Raw genomic sequence first — 20385 nt, 5'->3', positions numbered from 1 at the left:
TTTAAAGCCTTTTATGTTATTTATGTGCTTCTGGAGTCCCATGTTAGTTCATCTCTTTATTGGAGGGTAGAAAATGATGTCATTTTGAGAAGTTGAAGTATTGGAGGGGAAGGGGAAGGAGGGGGACTTCAGTAGGACCAGAATGAGACTTAAACATTGGGGGGCAAGTTTAGCCTATTCCTGGCTAGGGAAAAGTTGGAGAATGTATAATATTTCAGTTCTTGTTGTAAGTCTGTGGTAGGGAGTGTCTGGCCCGAGGGCCATATAAGGCCCCCAAAATCATTTGGTCTGGCCCTGTCAAGGCATTAAGGGTGAGTTAATTAAATGTTTGACCCAATATAGCAGGCTGATTTTTAAGTTGATAATTTTGTATGGCCCTGGAATGATGTTATAAATATCTAAATAGCCCTTGGCAGAAAAAAGACTCCTCACCCCCGTTAAGTGGTCAGTATTTATGGTCACATTTAATTCTGTAAAAGCAAAGGATAATTAAGGAAGATTTTATGCTGTGAATCCCTCCCTCCTCCCCCTTCCCTTGGTCTTTCTTGTCAGAAGACGTAATAACTAATGTCATTATACTCACTGGAGTTGGCAGCATAGAAAATCACTTTCTTCTATTTTACTGTGGTCTTTTTCTATCTGTTCACTGTCCCTTCTTCCCAAATTCAGTTGTTTTCTTACATCATTTTTTTCTTCACTCGTTTGGGGCAAGGGGACGGGCGGGAGGGGGATGGGGGGGTAGGGGCGGGCAAGACAAATAACAAACCACTTGATCTTTTGGTCTGAATAAATATGACTTCGGATAAATTAATTTGATATTTTGGACCTCAGATATCATGCATATACTTTCTAAAGTCCTTAAATCCATAAAGCCTCTTGATTTCTAGCCCAGTGTACTTTTTACTTCACATACCTATTTCCCAATGTACACATGTTTAATTATTTTCCATTAAATTTTATTTCGATTATTTTCTTAGAAATTCTTTTTTTCACAATAGAGCCTATAATATGGGAAGATATCTATATCTTTAGCCAGGATTGTGATATATAATTGGTGTGTGTGTGGGGCCGGGGCGTGGGGGGAGATTGGGGGGGGGGGGTAATATTTTAACAACCAAATGGTTTTTTTTTTCTTTTAAAGAAATCTCATCTTTTTTTTATTTTATTTTATTTTTTTTATTGATTCCAGAGAGGAAAGGAGAGAGAGAGAGAAACATCAATGATGATGAGAGAGAATCATTAATCAGCTGCCTCCTGCACGCCCCCTACTGGGGATCAAGCGCGCAACCTGGTCATGTGCCCTTGACCAGAATCGAACCTGGGACCCTCCAGTCCACAGGCTGATGCTCTATCCATTGAGCCAAACTGGCTAGGGCCAAATTGGTTCTTTAGTGACTCTTGTTTTTCACATGCACCTTTGCCTTTAAGTCTAAATGATTGCCTCTGCTCGTATTAGGGACTATAAATCCTTATAAGTATTTGAGCTCTTTTGTTTCTAAAGCCAATTACTTGATTCATGCCTTTTTTTTTTCAATCTAGCAAACTGCCTGTTATGTCTTTAATTTTATCTGTTTTGGCATGTCTTTACTTTTTCCTGTTCCTTCCCAAATAAAATTATGGAGCATCTGTTATGTTCGAAGCACTCTTATAATGGAATTTTGCATCCTCATGGCTTTTTGTTATTAGATGCTAGACATTATGATACCCCAGGGAGAAAAGTAAATGTCGGAATTATTTGTTCCATGAACCTCTGGATTGCATGCAGATTCATTTGCAAAGTTCTCCTTACAGGCCCCTAAACATTTTCTCTTGACTGCTTAATTTATATTGTTTTCCCTATGTGAATGTCCTCTTTCAGTGCTTTACAAATATTAACTCACTGAACTCTTATTAAGATAAAGAGCAAGGGAAGAATATAAAAACTTTCTAATGTAAGGCTGTATCTGTGATGGCACTTAAAGACTTAACTGTCCGGTTTTGGTTTGGTGGAAGCCCCATCACAGTCTTCCCTTGATGTCACTTAATCCTGCCTGGGGAGTTATAATGGACTGACCATTATCTGTCTATCCCAGAGGATGATTTTCCTCCCTGCTCTGTGCAGAGCTGGTTATTTATCTTAAAATCTTACAGATAAAGAGCAATTGAGAAGTCATTAAGGGAAATTAGACAGAGAACCTCTAATAAAATTATAAAAAAGAAATACACTTTCTAGTATTTTATTTATCTCAGAACTTTCTCTTGAGTATTGTAAATTTTCCAAAGTAAAAGAAAGACATCTCTTAGTTTTGGGATAGTGCCATTTAAGAAATAGAAAGAAAGAAAGAAAAATGATTATTGCTGAAAATAATGAACCTTTCTTGTCAAAAGAAAGGAAGATTTTCTGAAGATGTGCAGAAATACACAGGTTCAGTACCTCCCATAATATTCCAGCCACCAAAAGGATAATGCCTTCTTGGCCTACTCATGATCTCCACCTCCTTTATTCTAATTGTTATGGCAGGACCAACATATCACTCAAGAGACTAGCTAGTAAACTAATAAGAGATGGGTTCTGCTCTAGGGTTGAGAGCTCAGATTTGTTATTAGTTCTAACTGCCCAAGAGTAGGTTACTGAGAGTGAACTCAGAATTTCTGTTTAGAATGGTACCTAATATCTTATGAAATTCTTATCTCTGAATGTGGCAGTCCTATATTAGGTAGTTATTTTACTAACAGAAGCATTATGTATTGCTTATGTGTATATATTAGAAGAGTTTGTGGGAGGAAATGATAAATAGTTTGAGATGCCTCTGAGTCATGCAAATAGAGATGCCCAGTAAACAGGTGCATGTATGAATTTATAGGTGGGGGTTGGGGGAGCTAAATGAAGGGATGATATTCACAAGATTGGGTAGGTAGGGTGTGTAGCCATGTGGTAGATCTCTTGGGAGTTTGGGAAGGAGGGAGAAGGAGTGGTGTTTGAGGCCAGGACAGCTAAGAGCCAGCAGTTTGCAGTATTGCCTTGTGGTCCTAGAATATGTGAAGGGTGAGAACAGTCTTCATTTGAGAGAGCTGCAAGGAAGTCAGTACCTTTGGGTGGGATCCAGGTTTAGTCAATGGCAAGGCAGTAATAAAGAAACCTTTATGAAGAGACTGGGGTTTGAAACTCTATGAAGAGTTTCTTTTGGGAATTTCAGAGAGCTCAGGGAAATCTCTGGGTAGATTAAGAACATGAGCCTGAAGGGAAGGCTTGAGGATGCAAATAGGGGATTGAGCTGAGGGCATTGTGAAGATAAGAGAAGGATTCAGTGTTTCAGGATTATAAGGATGATAGACTTAGATTCCATGCATGAGTTCAGATGTATATAGGAGTATTTTGTACTCTCATTTCATCATTGACTCTCTGTCATTTTCTACCTCTTTTTCTAAGCTTTTTCTCTCCTTTCTCTTCTGTCTCTATCTACTTTCTGGGTTTCTGTCCCCTTCACTTTTGGCTCTGATCTCTATCTTTCTCTCCCTCTTTCTTCATCTATCTAACGCCTCAGATCCTTCTCTCCCCCGTTAACTCTGGCTACCTGGCTTTGTCTCTGTCTCTCTCCCTCTCCCTCTCTCCTACCCCATCTCCCTCTCTCTGTTGGCTATTTCCAGTATAGATCTCTCAACCTTTTTCTATGGGTTTCTGTACCTCTCTTTTGTTGGGTTTCTACCCATTTCAAACTTTTTCTATCTAATCCTTTCTAAATCCTTGTATGGGTTCTCATCTGTCCTCAGCCTCCTCATTCTCTCCCTTGGTATCTCTTCTCTCTGAGACTCTACTACTCCTCCCTTCTTTCCTTCCTTCCTTCCTTCCTTCCTTCCTTCCTTCCTTCCTTCCTTCCTTCTTCCTTCTTCCTTCTTCCTTCTTCCTTCCTTCTTCTTCCTTCTTTCTTCTTCCTTCCTTCTTTCTTCTTCCTCCTTTCTTCTTCTTCTTCTTCTTTTTCTTCTTCTTCTTCTTCCTTCTTCCTTCTTCCTTCTTCCTTCTTCCTTCTTCCTTCTTCTTCTTCTTCCTCCTCCTTCTTCTTCCTTTTTCTTCTTCTTCCTTCTTCTTCTTTCTTCGAAAAATTTAAAGAAGAAAAAGTTTTCACTCACTAGCCTGACTTTTTACTTCAGTTCTACATGTTTTACATTTTTGTAGGAATAATTTATTTACACTAATAAAAGAGAAACATGCAAATTGTTGTCACTCTGCTATGCCCACCAGCCAATCAGAGCGACTATGCAAATTAACCCAACAAAGATGGCGGTTAATTTGCATATGCAGACACAGAGCGAAGACTGAAGATGATTGAAGATGGTGGTGGCCACGGAGCTGGAGCGAGCAGGTGGCTTGGGTTGCTCCCGGCGACGGAGGAAGCCAAGCTTCCCACCAGCCCTGGACTCCGCTCAAGGAGTGTCTGGGGGCCTGGGTCACCAGGGGCGACTCAGGCTTCCGGTCCGTCCTGGGCTCTGCTCAAGGAGCTGAATAAAAAAAGGAGGGGCTGGGAGCAGCCGGAGCAGAGAAGCCAAGCATCGCTGCTGCGGCCAGACCAAAGGCCTGGGTCCCAGGTGCCGGAGGAAAACCAGTGCCGGCAGCCAGGGGAAGGAAGGCCTATTGTGCGAATCTTCATGCAACGGGCCAGTGGTATATATATAAAACCCTAATATGCAAATAGACCGAATGGCGGAAAAACCGAACAGCCAGTTGCTATGATGTGCGCTGACCACCAGGGGGCACACGCAGAACATGGCAGGCATCAGTAGCAGGTAGCAGAGAGCGGTACATGGTGGGCATTGGCCGCAGCAGGATGGTGGAGCAGGTGAACGGGGGCACCAGACCAGGGCGGGGCGCTGGTCACTGTCATGGGGAGAGCCTCTGGTGGTTACTGAAAATTCTTTGCTCCCACACACCGTGGTCCCGCCAGGCACTCGCACCTGCTGCCAGCGCCTGGCCCCGCTTGCTCGCACCCGCTGCTGGCACCGATTGCCCCCCAGGGCTTCTCCACCTCCTCCTGCTCCTGAGGAGCGATTGGGACCAGCAGCTGCCTCTCACACCCGCTGCCGGCAACAGCCCCATTGCTTGCTCCCGCTGCCAATGCCAGAGCCACCGCTCACACCCGCTGACGGCACTGGCCCCAATGGCTCTGCTCCGTCAGTGGGGGCGAGCGGGGCCGGCAGAACCGGGGGCTGCAGCGGGAGGGGCCGAGCGGGGGCGTGGAGGATGGGCTGAGACCCACCCCTGCACCCACTGCAGCCTTGAGGCCCACAGTTCCTTTCAAGGTGCCCAAATTCGTGCACTAGGGCCCCTAGTTATTTATAAACTTATTAACTATTCAAGATCTTACAATTATTCCCTTGTTGCCTCTTAGTATTTGTAGTTGTTGGTTATATAATATGCTATTGAGTTCTTACATTACATAATACTCTTAACTATTATCCTATTATTATTTTTAATTTTAGAATTGCAACTAAACTATCCCAGGGTCTCATAATTTTTTAAAACTATCTTTTTTTTTTTTTTTTTAATATATTTTATTGATTTTTTACAGAGAGGAAGGGAGAGAGATAGAGAGTTAGAAACATCGATGAGAGAGAAACATCGACCAGCTGCCTCCTGCACATCTCCCACTGGGGATGTGCCCGCAACCCAGGTACATGCCCTTAGACCGGAATCGAACCTGGGACCTTTCAGTCCGCAGGCCGACGCTCTATCCACTGAACCAAACCGGTTTCGGCTTAAAACTATCTTTTTATTTTCAGAGAGAGAGATGGAAGAGAGAGAATCACCGGTTGGCTTGCCTCCCGCATGCCCCCTATTGGGGATGGAGCCCACAACCCAGGCATGTGTCCTGACTGGGAATCGGGCTGTAACCTCCTGGTTCATAGGCTTAACCACTAAACCATGCAGGCCGACGGACTCATCATAATTTTTGTCCATAAGTACTTTTTTAGCTCTGGATGAAATTAAAGTAGGATTACTGTAATATTTGGCAAATATTTCTATTGATCATAGTTTGAATGGTTTTATCTATTTTGGTGACCTCTTTATTGTGCCCAACTCTATCATTTTAAAGACTTTTTTTTAGGGATTATAAATAATCACTTTTTAGCCTACTTGGGTGAAAGAGTAGCTAGTATAACTAGAAGAAGAAGGAGTTAAGTTAGGACAGAGACTAAAGATGTCACCTAATTAGTCTTAGTCTGCTGGTTGGAATCATTAATGTTTGCTATACTAACTAAAGCAACATGTAGTCAACTAGTATACTCTAGGTTACCCAATAGGTTTTACTAACTCTAATTTAATACAGAGTAGTAACACTTTCTCCTTGATCAGAGAAAAATGGGATTTTTGAATGTTTTGAAAGACTGGGCTTATAAGATTTTTATGAATTCTAAGTATCATATAGAGTAGTTTTTTTCCCCAGTATTGATATGTGGCAGTAGATACCCCATCTCCCCTTAATGAAATTTTATAAAGAACCCCTGTTCTAAAAATAGGTAGAAAGGAAAGTTGCTCTACTTGAAACTGGGGCATAGCACCAGCTGACTTTGCCTTCCTTGTTCACCTCTGTAGAACCCCAGGCCTCTAAAAGATGTACGTAGTGTGTAAACCATACTGCCTTTACAGGAGCCTGACATTTTATTAAATCAATTAATAGTCTTCTTTAAGAAAAATTTCTTTAACATTACTCAGTAATATTTTATCTATGGTTCATCATAGATCAGTGGTTCTCAACCTTCCTAATGCCACGACCCTTTAATACAGTTCCTCATGTTGTGGTGACCCCCAACCATAAAATTATTTTCGTTGCTACTTCATAACTGTAATTTTGCTACTCTTATGAATTGTAATGTAAATATCTGATATGCAGGATGTATTTAGGCGACCCCTGTGAAACAGTCTTTTGACCCCCAAAGGGGTCATGACCCACAGGTTGAGAACCGCTGTCAGATTGATTACTTGAATAATGAAGAGGTAGCCTTCCTTAAATAAAACTTTCCCTGTACTTATATGAGACAATTTAAATAGCAAGAATGGCAAGTTGATTTTATTCCTCATATCAACTTATTTTATTGATGGTAAATGTGGGAAGGGCTGTGTGCAAAAGGGGAAGATTGTACCTTTCACTGCTCTGGGATCAGGGATAGGAATGCAGTGCTTGATTATGCCTGTTTGCCACTACTGCTGGAGAGGAAAGGATAGGGGTTAATCTGTTCTGAAAAGTAAAGAGCACTGGCTTTGTAGCTAGAAATATTTGGGTTTCAGTATTTTCAGTGGAGTGTGATCTAGGGAAGAATGTATAGGTAATGCAGAACTCGAGGTGGATGAATTATCAAGACTTACTTATAAATTGTCAGTGTTATAGCAAATAAGATAAGTATCATCTGCCTGAATTTAGGAGTTTCTTTTGAATATCAATTAGCAACTTTGTTTTCATGTTATTTTTAATATTTTGTGAAACTAAAATACTATTACTTGCATATTGTGTAAAATACAACAACACAGGATAATAAATAAATAAAAATAAAATGTTTTTTTTTTACTTTCTAAATCCCCTTATCCCTCTCCATAGAAGTAAATTTCCTGTGTGCATATATGAGTACATATATCAGATGTTAATGTAATAGCATAAACATTATTTTAGAACATGATCATCCTCTTTCCCAACAATACGGCTTTTTATGTCTGTACTAGAGGCCCGGTGCACAAATTCATGCACCAGTGGGGTTCCTCCGCCTGGTCTGCAGGATTGAGCCAAAACCAGCTCTCTGTGGCCAGCCTGGGTGAGGTGCTGATGGCTCTTTGCAGGCTGGCCAAGCCCCCCAGCGGGGACCCTCACCCCATGAAGGTGTGGCCAGCCTGGGTGAAGGGCTGAGGGCTGTTTTCAGGCTGGCCACACCCCCTTCAGGTGGGGATCCTGCTGGGGTGACTGGCCATTCTTGGTGAGGGGCTGTTGGCTGTTTGCAGGCTCGCCAAGCCCCCCAGCGGGGATCCTTATCCCATGAATGTGTGACCAGCCTTGGTGAGTGGCTGATGGCTGTTTGCAGGCTGGCCACGGCCCCCAGCCACCCAAGCTCCCAGTGGAGGCTGGCTGGAAGCAGGTATCTGGGATTTATTTATCTTCTATAATTGAAACTTTGTTGCCTTGTGCGGAGGCTACAGCCGGCCAGGTCAGGTGGGAAGCTTGGCTTCCTCCATCACCGGGGCAACCAAGCCTCCTGCTTGCTCCACCTCTGTGGCCACCAGCCGCCATCTTGGTTGGGTTAATTTGCATATAGTCGCTGTGATTCTCTGGTGGGCATGGCTTAGGGCGTAGCGAAGGTAAGGTCAATTTTTATGTTTCTCTTTTATTAGTTTAGATTATGTCTCTTAGGTGCATATGGCTTTGGCAGTTTTTCAGGCTTTCCCTGTTTTTGATGACCTTGGTAGTTTTTTGTAGAGTGCTAGATAGATATTTTGTAGTATGCTTCACTGTCTCATAGTAAACTGGAGCTCTAGGTTATTTGGACAAAGACCACAGAGTGCCATTTTCATCATATCATATGTACCTTGTATGATATGATGACACATCAAGATATATACTACTCTCAGCACGATTTGTGACTGTTATATTAATCTTGATCACCTGGCTGACCTATTTTTTAATTTTCCCCACTGTAAAGTGACTCTTTTTTTACCACCCTTTCCCTGCTGCATCCTTTAGAATGTAGTCAATATGCTCAGGCCACAACTGAGAAAGGAGGGAGTTATGTTCCTTTTTAAGGGCAGAGTGGCTGCATATATTATTTGTTTTTCTTTTGCATGAGAGATTGTCTCTTCTCCTTCACTTGTTAATCTTTTTAATAATTTATATCAGTGTGGACTTGTTATTTTATTTTATACTTTGGGGTATAATCTAATACTATTTTATTTTATTGATTAAACTAGAGGCCCGGTGCACAAAATTCATGCACTCGGGGGGTGGGTCCCTCAACCTACCTGCATTCTCTCGCAGTCTGGGAGCCCTTGGGGGTTATCCAACTGCTGTGGAGACAGGAGAGGCTCCCGCCACCGCTGCTGCATTCACGAGCTGTGAGCCTGGCTTCTGGCTGAGTGGCACTTCCTCTGTGGGAGTGCCCTGACCACCAGGGTGCAGCACCTGCGTTGAGTGTCTGCCCCCAGGTGGTCAGTGACTATCCTAGCGACCAGTCGTTCTGCCGTTTGGTCGATTTCCATATTAGCCTTTTATTATATAGGACTAGAGGCCAGGTGCACAAAAATTTGTGCACTCTCGGGGGAGAAGGGGTCCCTCAGCCCATCCTGTGCCCTCTCGCAGTCTGGGACCCCTCAGGAAATAATGACCTGCTGGCTTAGGCCCGCTCCCAGGTGGCAGAGGGCAGGCCCATTCCCTAGGTGCAGACCCTGGTCCGGCTCAGAGCAGGGCTGATTGGGGAGTTGGGGCGCTGCCCCCTGTCATGCACAGAGCAGGGCGGATCGGGAGTTTGCGATGCCACCCCTAGTCATGCTCAGGGTACAGCCGATTGGGGGTTGGGGCACCACCCCCTGTCACACTCAAGGCAGGGTCGATAGGGAAGTTGTGGTGCCACGCCCTGTCACGCACAGAGCAGGGCCTATCAGGGGGTTGGGGTGTTGCCCCCTGTCATGCACAGAGCAGGTCCCATCAGGTGGGTTGGGGCTCCGTACCCTGTCACACACAGAGCAGGGCCGATCAGGGGGTTGAGGAGCTTCCCCCGGTCATGCACGGAGCAGGGCCGATCAGGGGGTTGAGGAGCTCCTCCCTGTCACTCACAGAGTAGGGCCAATAGGGGAGTTGGGGCACCGCCCCCTGTCACACACAGAGCAGGGCGGATCAGGGGGTTGGGGCGCTGCCCCCTGTCACGCACAGAGCAGGGCCCATCAGGGGGTTGGGGAGCTCCCTCCTGTCACGCACAGAGCAGGGCCCATCAGGGTGTTGAGGAGCTCCCCTCTGTCACTCACAGAGTAGGGCCGATAGGGGAGTTGGGGCACCGCCCCCTGTCACACACAGAGCAGGGCAGATCAGGGGGTTGGGGCGCCGCCCTCTATCACCCACAGAGCAGGGCCGATCAGGGGGTTGGGGCGCCGCCACTGTCACATTCAGGGCAGGGCTGATGGGGAGGTTATGGCTCTACCCCGTCACACACAGAGCAGGGCCCTTGGGGGGGTGTTGGGGCGCCGCCCTCTGTCACCCACAGAGCAGGGCCGATCAGGGGGTTAGGGCGCTGCACCCTGTCACACACAGAGCCGCAGGGCGATCAGGGGGTTGGGGAGCTCCCCCCTATCAGGCACAGAGCAGGGCTGATCAGGGTGTTGGGGCGCCTTCCCCTGTCACGAACAGAGCAGGGCGGATAGGGAGGTTGTGGTCCTGCCCCCTGTCACACAGAGCCGCAGGGTGATCAGAGGGTTTGGGCGCTGCCCCCTGTCACGCTGATCCCGGTGCTGGGAGGCATATTACCCTTTTACTATATAGAATAGAGGCCTGGTGCACGGGTGGGGGCCGGCTGGTTTGCCCTGAAGGGTGTCCTGGATCAGGGTGGGGGTCCCCACTGGGGTGCCTGGCCAGTCTGGATGAGGTGCTGAGGGCCCTTTTCAGGCTGGCGGGTGACTGAAGCTCCCAACCGCTCCTTTTTTTCTTTTTTTATTCTGGGCCAGCTTTAGCTCTGAGGCCTCGGCTGTTGAAAGCAGGCTTCTGGCCTTTGTTTACCTTCTGTATTTGATACAATGTTGCGGTCCGGCTGACTAACGCAGGTTTCTGGGGTTTTGTTTAGCTTCTATATTTGCAACATAGTTGCTTAGAGTTGCAGCTGAGAGGCTGGCAAGTCAGGTGGGGAACGTTGGAGTCCGCCGTCACTGGAGCAAGCAATCAAGCCTTCCTGTTCGCTTCAGTGCATGGCTGCTGGCCGCCATCTTGGCTGGCAGTTAATTTGCATATCGCCCTGATTAGCCAATGGGAAGGGTAGCGGATGTACGGCTAATTACCATGTTTCTCTTTTATTAGATAGGATTGTTACAGCTTTGGCCATTGGGAGCTCTTTTCTTTTTTTCTTTTTTCTTTTTTTAATATATTTTATTGATTTTTTACAGAGAGGAAGGGAGAGGGATAGAGTCAGAAACATCGATGAGAGAGAAACATCAATCAGCTGCCTCCTGCACACCTCCTACTGGGGATGTGTCCGCAACCAAGGTTCATGCCCTCGATCGGAATCGAACCTGGGACCCTTCAGTCCGCAGGCCAATGCTCTATCCATGGAGCCAAACTGGTCAGGGCATGGGAGCTCTTTTCAGTTAGCTTCTGTGTCCCTTTGACCCCAGTTAATTTGGTCATTTTGTTTTGTTTTTGAGCATGCCTTGATTTTCTTGCATATAGTAGATTATTTTTAATTTCTTGCTCTTCACAAATCTTCAGCCGTCTTTGTGTGTGCACATGCACATATATACATACAGATAATTTTTTCCATAAATTTAATTCCTAGAAATGTCATTGCTGAGTTGAATTGGGTGTCTGTACGTCTTCACTTTAGGATGAGTACAGCCCATTGACTTGCCAAAATATTGCAGGAGTTTGGGCTTTGACCAGAAGTGTGTTATGGTGCATATTGGACCATATACTTAGTTTCCTCAGGTTGAACTTTCTTTTCAAATTTGATAAGGGAAAAATTGTAGGTCAGTGTGTGTGTGTGTGTGTGTGTGTGTGTGTGTGTGTGTGTGTATTTAATTATGAATTAGGTTGAGCATCTTTCTACATTGTTTTTGGCCATTTGTATGATCATCTGTTCATGCCCCTTTTCATTTTTTATTGGAATGTTAGTCTTTTCCTAGAGATTTTTAAGAGGTATTTGTATTTTAAACAAAAACAAATTAGCCCTTTGTCATGTAGGCAAAAAAATTTTTTGGCCAAATTGTCATTTTAAAAAATTTGGTTCTCTCTTTTTATGTAGTATAAAAGTTTTACATTTTTTATGTAATCAAATTGTCATTATTTTTCTTAATAGCTCATAGATATTTTGTCCAGTATTTGCAAACGCACTTGTGTTTTTTTCTGATACATTTGTAGTTTTTTTTAATGTTAGTAATTTTGATATTCATTTTGTTTGAAGTTGTGAAATTGTGAGATAATGATGAAGCTTGCTATAATCATCGTTGTATGCTAAGTGCTCACCCCCCGCTCCCCCAGTGCCCCTCAATCCCTCCCCTAGTTTCTCAAGCAAAAGAATATTTCTCTTTTTCCTAATTCACACCCACTTTTTTGTTTTTTTGGGTGTTTTTTTTTTTTTTTGCTAGTCCAAGTTCCCTAACCCAATTCTGAGGCAGAATCCTGGGCTACCATGATATTTTGTTAAGTGTTTTATTGTGGGGCTCTCTGATATGCTGCTTTTGCATGCCATCAAATTTTTAGAATTATAGCATGATTCTATTTAAAACTGCAGCCTCAAGCAAATTTGTTTCCTTGACCTCAAAAATCACCTTGGGATGAGAGCATCACAGTAATATCTGTTTTTCAAATGTAGGATGGAGTTATCTGATAGTTGCCTTGTTAGGTGTGATCAGAATTTTGTCATTTAAATTTATTTCTCAGTGAATGGTTTTAGAGTAGAGTTCATGAAGGACTGGTTCTTGGCAGTTAGAGAGTGATTTACTAATAAATGTGATAATTAGGAAAATCAAACCATTGAGAGAAATCCTCCCTAAATTGTACAGTATGTAATTTTTTGAAGATTTCTGAATAAAACACACTTCATGTACTGTAGATTCCTTTTAAAGGATTTGTAGCAGGGACTCCTTAGCAAAATTATTAGAAGTATAATAACTTTTCTTTGAAATTAGTCTTTTTCATTTTGTTATTTCAATTATACTTTTATATTTTTCATATTTCATATTTGATTTTTAAAATCTATAGCTAATCTGTAAGTATGTGGGCATTTGTTGATAACCCACAGAGAGATTACATTAAGAAAACAGCAGACCTGAGATATTTCAGATAATTAAAAGTGATGGAAATTAATCCTAGTCCATTTATCATCTTGAAATGTTAGCATTCCCAGTCTCTTGAATTATCTTTGGCACAAATCTCCAAACAAAACTACTTTAGGAAGGTGAACTGTTAGTGTTTCCTCCACTGTGATGATGCTTCATAGGGATATGCACTCTCCACTCAGGATTATTCCTATAGCTATTTAATTCACAGCAGAACATCTGTAAGTTTAACAAGAACATTGAAGAGCATGGTGTTGTTGAGCCCATTCATTTCAAATCAGTATTGGTGGTAGTAATATTTGTTGGGTTTGGTTTTCAGTCTTAGGACCCAATTCGATTTTTTTTTTTAAGTGATTTGATTTGAATACAAACACAGAGCCCTGAAGGGAAAGGTAGTTCACAGTGCCTTCACTTACAATGAGACACCTCTAGTGTCTCAGAAAATTAAGACAGTCAAAATGACAGCTTTTAAATGTCAAAGGAATATTTATATCATACCTACAAAATGAGCAAACCTCTTCTAGGATTCTAAAGAAAATTGCAAATTTTTGATGAGTAAGTGGTGTGAATAACCAGAATTTATTTGAGCAAAAAGATAGGCTTATGTTAATTTGCAAAATAATAGCGCAAATATAATTTGAGCCCTCATGTTTCTCATAGTGTAGTAAATTAGAACATTCAACCTATAGCAGACATGGTTTTATTAACCTTTTTTTAATGTGTTCTGCTTTATTAATATTATGAATAAAATATACTGCCCAAAAAATGAGTGTCAAATGAAACATGAACTATATGAAATAGAGTGAAATTATCTTTATTGATATGAGCACAATACTTCTACTGTAACCCAAGTTTTTCATTAACTGCACCTCAGTGTTGATTCTTTTGAGTTCAGTTTTACCTATCATCTATTTTTCAGATGAATTACTGTCAAGTCTTACCTGCCATTCTACATAATAAATTGATATTTTTATTTCACTCATAGGGCTTTATATTTATCTTTGTTAAATGTTATATTGTGGGTTTGGTTTAGCATTCCAGATATTAGAATTCTTTAAATTTCTTACTTGGTCTTCCATTCTAAGGCATTTTTCCTAGGTTTGTTTCAGTCTTAGATAGTTGTGTTGAAGTCAAAAATTCTAAGCTGACTGCCAAATTCCCTCTCTGATGTGTTTTATTTGGTTAGCATATTCTGTTCATATTTTTTAAATTAGAATGTTTTTAGTTAAGTCTTGTACTATCTGAATTACCAATCACTGTAACTTACTGCATTACACATTTTTGTTTCACACATTTACGTTTATTGTTTAGTCATTGAAGGCATTTACTTTTGCAACTCCTAATAAATGAAATCATTTATGAAAATATTGATTGAGATAAGTGAAGGACAGAGTTTGTGGCCCTGCCTTTTTTGTCCTTGGCATTCATTTTAAATCTTTTTATTCTTCATTTTTTGTTATGATTCTTTAGCAAATGAATTAAATTGTAATACATTCTTACACATCTCCGGGTCATTCATAAATATATCATGATTAACTTAGTCAAATGATTTGTTAAAATCAAGAAACCTTGTAATCGAGTAGTTAAAAAAGGATAGCTTTGACGTCTGTGTTAATGACCTTTCCAAAACCCAAGATTCACCATTTCTTGAAATCTATTTAACACAACAATCTCTTTGACACCACTTTAGCATTCTTTTTTATTTATTTTCTTTACTGGACTTCACCTTCACTCGGAACTGGTCGTTGTCTAAATAAATCTTGATCTCTAAAATTTGAAGAGAAGTATTCAGCATTACTCTTGCTACCCTCAGGTTTACATATGACCTCATCGCTTTACAAAAAATAGGGTCATCAGACATTCACTCAATTCTCCCCAGCACCTAATCACTTATTTTAGATGTACAGGAAGGAAAAAAAAAAGGTATTGTTCCTTTCTAAAGATTATAATAGTTAAAATTGAGTCTTTTTTATGTGACAGGTAATGTGCTTAAAGAACTTTATATATAGATTATTTCTTATAATCTTAAGGCAGTCTTTTAAAGTAGACACCATCATTAGCATTATTTTGTAGCAAACTGAGGTCTAGAGAAGTTAAGTAACGCTCATGGTCCCATAACTTGTAGTAGCAGAGTTGGGACTTTGTGTGACTCATACTAACCTTGCCTCTTAATTCATACTGTATCGCTTCTCTGTGTTCTTGTTCTCCTCTTCCTGTGATATTCTAGATGACTAATATAGTCATGGGATTCAGCAACAAAGAAATTATTGATCTTGAACAATTCTGGTGTAGTAATGGTGGTGAAATTCAGAGGAGTACGTTTTTTAGAGAGAATGAGTTGAGACAGGTATTACAAAAAAGTGTAGACACCTCTTTTGAGGCATTTTGCTCTTTTTTAAAAAATATATTTTTATTGATTTCAGAGAGAGAGGGAGAGGAAGAGAGAGATAGAAACATCAATGATGAGAGGGAATCATTGATTGGCTGCCTTCTGCACGTTAGACCAAGCCAGCAACCCAGGCATGCACCCTTGACTGGAAACGAACCTGGGACCCTCTGGTTTGCAGGCCAACACTCTATCCACTGAGCCAAACCAGAGAGGGCAGGCATTTTGCTCTTAAAGGGGGCCTAAAAATATTGTGGTGGTTATTGTATTAAAGGGTTTTTTAATGGTGGGAGAAATAACAACAGTTTTGTATACTGATTGTAATGCTCCCACAGAGAGAGAAGAATTTATGGAGAAAGACATGAAAATTACTGAAGTAATGACTGAATAGGAAAAACAGAATAGTGTCTTTTTTTTTTTTTTTTTTTTAACAAGTATCAGGGTTTACCTTAGAAAGAAGCTTGGTCAGTTTATCTCTAGAGAAAAAAAGAAAGAACATATGGAGATAGATGCTGGTAGATGGAAATATGCAGTGCAAGAAAGGTCATCAGCTAAAGGTGAGAATAGATTAGGCAAATGTAATATCATTACTGGGCTGATTGAATACCAGTGGCATGTTTCACAGACCTAGAACAAAACTCTCCAAAAATTCATATGGAATAAAAAACACCCCGAATAGCCAAGCAATCCTGAGAATGAAGAACAAAGTTGGAGGCATCACAATACCAGATATCAAGCTATATTACAAAGCCACTGTTCTCAAAACTGCCTGGTACTGGCACAAGAACAGACATATAGACCAAATGGAACAGAACAGCAGAACCCAGAAATTGATCCAAGCCATTTTGCTCAATTAATATTTGACGAAGGAGGCAAGAACATACAATGGAGTCAAGACAGTCTCTTCAATAAATGGTGTTGGGAAAATTGGACAGATACATGGAAAAAAAAAAATTAAACTAGACCACCAACTTACACCATACACAAAAATAAACTCAAAATGGATAAAGGACTTAACTGTAAGACGGGAAACCATAAAAGTATTAGAGGAATCCACTGGCAGCAAAATCTCAGACATATGGCCAAAGCAATATCTTTACTGATACAGCTCATAGGACAATGGAAACTAAAGAGAAAATAAACAAATGGGACTACATCAAAATAAAAAGCTTCTGCACGGCCAAAGAAACTAACAAAACAAGAAAGCCCACTGCATGGGAGAACATATTTGCCAATGTTATCTCCAGTAAGGGTTTAATCTCCAAAATTTCTAGGGAACTCATACAACTTAACAAAAGGAAGATAAACAACCCATTCAAAAAATGGGCAAAGGACCGAAATAGACTCTTTTCAAAAGAGAACATACGGAAGGCCAAGAGACATACGAAAACATGCTCAAAGTCACTAGTCATCTGTGAGGTGCAAATCAAAACAACAATGTGGTACTATCTCACACCTATCAGAATGGCTATCATCAACAAATCAACAAATGACAAGTGCTGGCGAGGATGCAGAGAAAAAGGAACCCTCTTGCACTGCTGGTGAGAATGCATATTGGTGCAGCCACTGTGGAAAACAGTATGGCATTTTCTCAGAAAGTTAAAGATGGAACTTTCATTGGACCCAGTAATCCCAATTCTCAGAATATATTCCAAGAAAACAGAAACACCAATCAGAAAGGATATATGCACCCCTATGTTCACAGCAGCACAATTCACCATAGCTAAGATTTGGAAACTGCCTAAGTGCCCAACAGCAGATGAGTGGATTAGAAAATGTGGTGCATCTACACAGTGGAATACTACACTGCTGTAAAAAAGAAGGAATTCTTACCATTTGCAACAGCATGGATGGAACTGGAGAGCATTATGCAAGATACATATCACATGATCTCACTAATTTTTGGAATATAATGAACATCATAAAGTGATGAACAAAAATAGACCCAGAGACATAAAAGCATTGAACAGACTGTCCAACCCATGAGGGAAGGTGGGGCGGGGGGCGGGGGTTGGGTAAGAGATCAACCAGAGGACTTGTATGCATGCATATGAGCATAACCAATGGACAGACACTAGCGGTGCGTGTGCTGGGGGGTGGGAACAGCCAGGGAGAGGTCAATGGGGGAATACTTTAAACAATAATTTAATTTTTTTTAAAAAGAAAAAAGTGAATAGATTAGGCAGATGTTTTATTACTACTGGGCTGATTGAATTACTTAAAGGTGAATTTATTGTGAGACCAATTAGCAAAATTTTAGGTTTGCTGCCATGTTCATCTTTTGGGTATAGTTAGAGAATGTGTGGAAAGCTGCATTTAACCAAAGTTGTGGTTTATCAAACAAGCATGGCATAAGAGGAGGGTATATACTACAGCAGACTGGGCAAACTTTTTCATAAAGGGCCATAAAGTAAATATGGTTTTATAGGCTATGTGGTCTCTGTCACACTACTCAAGTCTGCCATTGTAGTTCAAAAGTAGCCAGACTTACTTAAGTAAATCAGCATCACTGTGTTCCTATAAAACTTTATTTATAAAAACAGGCAGCTATTGTTTACTGATTCCTGTGACAGACTAAGGAATTTAAGCTGGATGTGAAAGGGGATAGAGGAGAACATAAAAAAGTAAAGGATAGTGAAAAGGTGGTAAGGTCAATGGTTTGCTATCTCACTAAACTGTTTCCTGAGCTATGTTGTACTCTTTGACCCCACATCTTGAAAATGGTTTTCTCTCTGCCTGAAATGGCCCTTTCATACTCAGTTTAGATGTCATCTCTTTTATACCTGCTCCCTTACTTCCTCTGCTGTAGCCACTGACATATAGAAAGTAACTAATGCTGAAAATTGAAATTCTTCACTTCAGTTTGGTAGGTAAGATTATTTCAAATTGGGAAGACTGAAAGTTTGTTTACCTGAAGATTTTCCCACTCCGTGGCCAATTCTAGACTTGAACACAGCGATTCTCAGCTTTGTTTTCTGCTTCAGTGTACTTATCTGATATTGTTCACGTATTCAGTGTAAGAGTAGCACTCTGTTCCTCTTTCCTACTTGGTACTTAGTTGGAATTCCCTTCTTTCTCTCCAATGATCTTGGATTGGTGTCTTTATGCTATTGAGAATGGATGTTTAAACTTGTGACCTGCAGTAAACTTGTGAGTATGGTAACTTGCTGCCTTTTGAGTTATTCTTTTTCTTTCAATTAATTGTAGAAGACAAATGATTTTTCTACTAAATGTAGACTATCAGGTAACCATATAATCTTTTTGTAGAGGTTAGAGAAATTTTGGAGAACATCTAGTCCAGTTTTTTGTATTATAGTTGAAGAAACTGAAGCCTTGAGATTTAAGTAACTTAAGTTATTTAAGTTAGCAGCAGACCTAGGGCTAGAAATACACTATTGTAGTTCCTGATTCAATACTCACTTTATTGCTATGACACCTTTCCTGATAGGATATGAGGGCATTGATTTTCAAATTAGAAAATGTGAAATTTTGTGGTAGGTGGTATCCTTTAAAATCATATAACCTAAATAATAGCTTGAATGTGATTAAGAATCCTTAACAGTATTGAAAAAGTGTGGTAGATTGTTTTTATTATTATGGTTATATTCTGATTTAATTTTGTATAATTAAAATTGAACACATTCTAATTTTTTAATCTGAATAAGTGAATATGTAGAGAATTTACTCTAATTTGAATATTTAAAGACTAGTTTCTAATCTTGTTATTTTCTTTGTTTTTAATAAACTTTTTCAGAAAGATGAGGTCTATCTCAATCTGGTGCTGGACTATGTTCCGGAAACAGTATACAGAGTTGCCAGACATTATAGTCGAGCTAAACAGACGCTTCCTGTGATCTATGTCAAGGTATGTAAAAATGGAGCAATTTTCCATTTTAAAAAGTACTTATCATGAGCCAGGGAGAGGGCTATGTGTTTTAACTACATTATCGCATCTAATACTAAGGGGGGAAAGCTGCAAAGTAGGTATTGCTAGAGCTTCATTAAATTCTTGTACAGTTTTAAAGTGTGAAGCCTTTACTTTTTAAACTTTAATGACTCAGGTCTTAAAGATACTTGTCAACTTTCTGATAAGTGAATTTTTCACAGACAATTATGGACTTAATTTTGCCAGGCATAGCACCTTTTTATTTAATTTCTGATATACTTATTGTACCACAGACTGAAATAAGAGCAATCATACCATAAAATTATAAAATATAGTTATAAGTATGATCAGATTCAATGTTTTATTGCCACTTACATATACATTGTGTCTGTAGCTGAAGTTTCAACTTTTGATAATTTTAAATATGCATAGACTCTTTCAAGGTGTTATTTTATTTTTGGTACCTAATACCAATGTTATCTTTTTTATTTTATAGAACTCATGACAGAGTGGCTAGGAATTTATCCAGCATAATTCTGATTAAATATCCAGTTATTTATATTTCCAATATGTCTTATATATACTTTAAAAATTTATTTGTTAGAATTGGGATCCAAGTAAGGTCCCTATATTGCAACTGGCAGATGTGCTGCTGCTTCTTTTTTATTTTTTAATTGATTTGAGAGAGAGAGAGAGAGAGAGATCAATTTGTTGTTCTACTTATTAATTGCAACCTTGGCGTATGTGCTTCTTAATGTTTCTTTTAATCTCTCCCTCTCCCCTCTCCCCTTTCCCTGCCCCCTCATTCTCTCTCTCCCTCTCATATTCTCTCTCTCTCTCTCTCTCTCTCTCTCTCTCTCTCTCTCTCTCCCCCCCCTTCCCCCATTCTCTTTCTCTCTCTCTCACTCTCTTTCTCTCTCTCACTCTCTCTCAACTTTGTTATTAAAGAAACTGGATCATTTGACCTACAGTTTTTTGGTCTGGATTTTGTGCTTGGATTACTGCAGTACAATGTAGTATATTATTTTTCTCTGTATTTCCTGTAAATTTGACATTAGATAATTTTTTTTGTAGGAATCAAGAGTATTTCATATATAGGTTTGGGTGCTTTCCTAAGGAAGAACA

The 20385-nt window shown here is 40.6% G+C and overlaps 1 protein-coding gene across 5 annotated transcripts in view; it reads left to right on the top strand.

Moving 5' to 3' along the window:
* GSK3B (glycogen synthase kinase 3 beta) overlaps window positions 1-20385 on the top strand; it is a 189089-nt gene that overhangs the window by 92577 nt on the left and 76127 nt on the right. For all 5 annotated transcript variants that reach the window (XM_070406268.1, XM_070406270.1, XM_070406269.1 and 2 more), the window contains one exon: window positions 19129-19239. In XM_070406268.1, coding sequence (XP_070262369.1) covers window positions 19129-19239 — 111 coding nt within the window. The remainder of the gene's footprint in view (window positions 1-19128; window positions 19240-20385) is intronic.

Source organism: Myotis yumanensis, unplaced genomic scaffold (assembly GCF_028538775.1).
Source record: "Myotis yumanensis isolate MYYU_CA2020_CCGP unplaced genomic scaffold, mMyoYum1.0.hap1 SCAF_2, whole genome shotgun sequence".
In the NCBI taxonomy this organism is placed as follows: domain Eukaryota; kingdom Metazoa; phylum Chordata; class Mammalia; order Chiroptera; family Vespertilionidae; genus Myotis; species Myotis yumanensis.
Note: the sequence above shows the minus strand (reverse complement) of the source record. Positions and strands in the feature narration are given on the sequence as shown.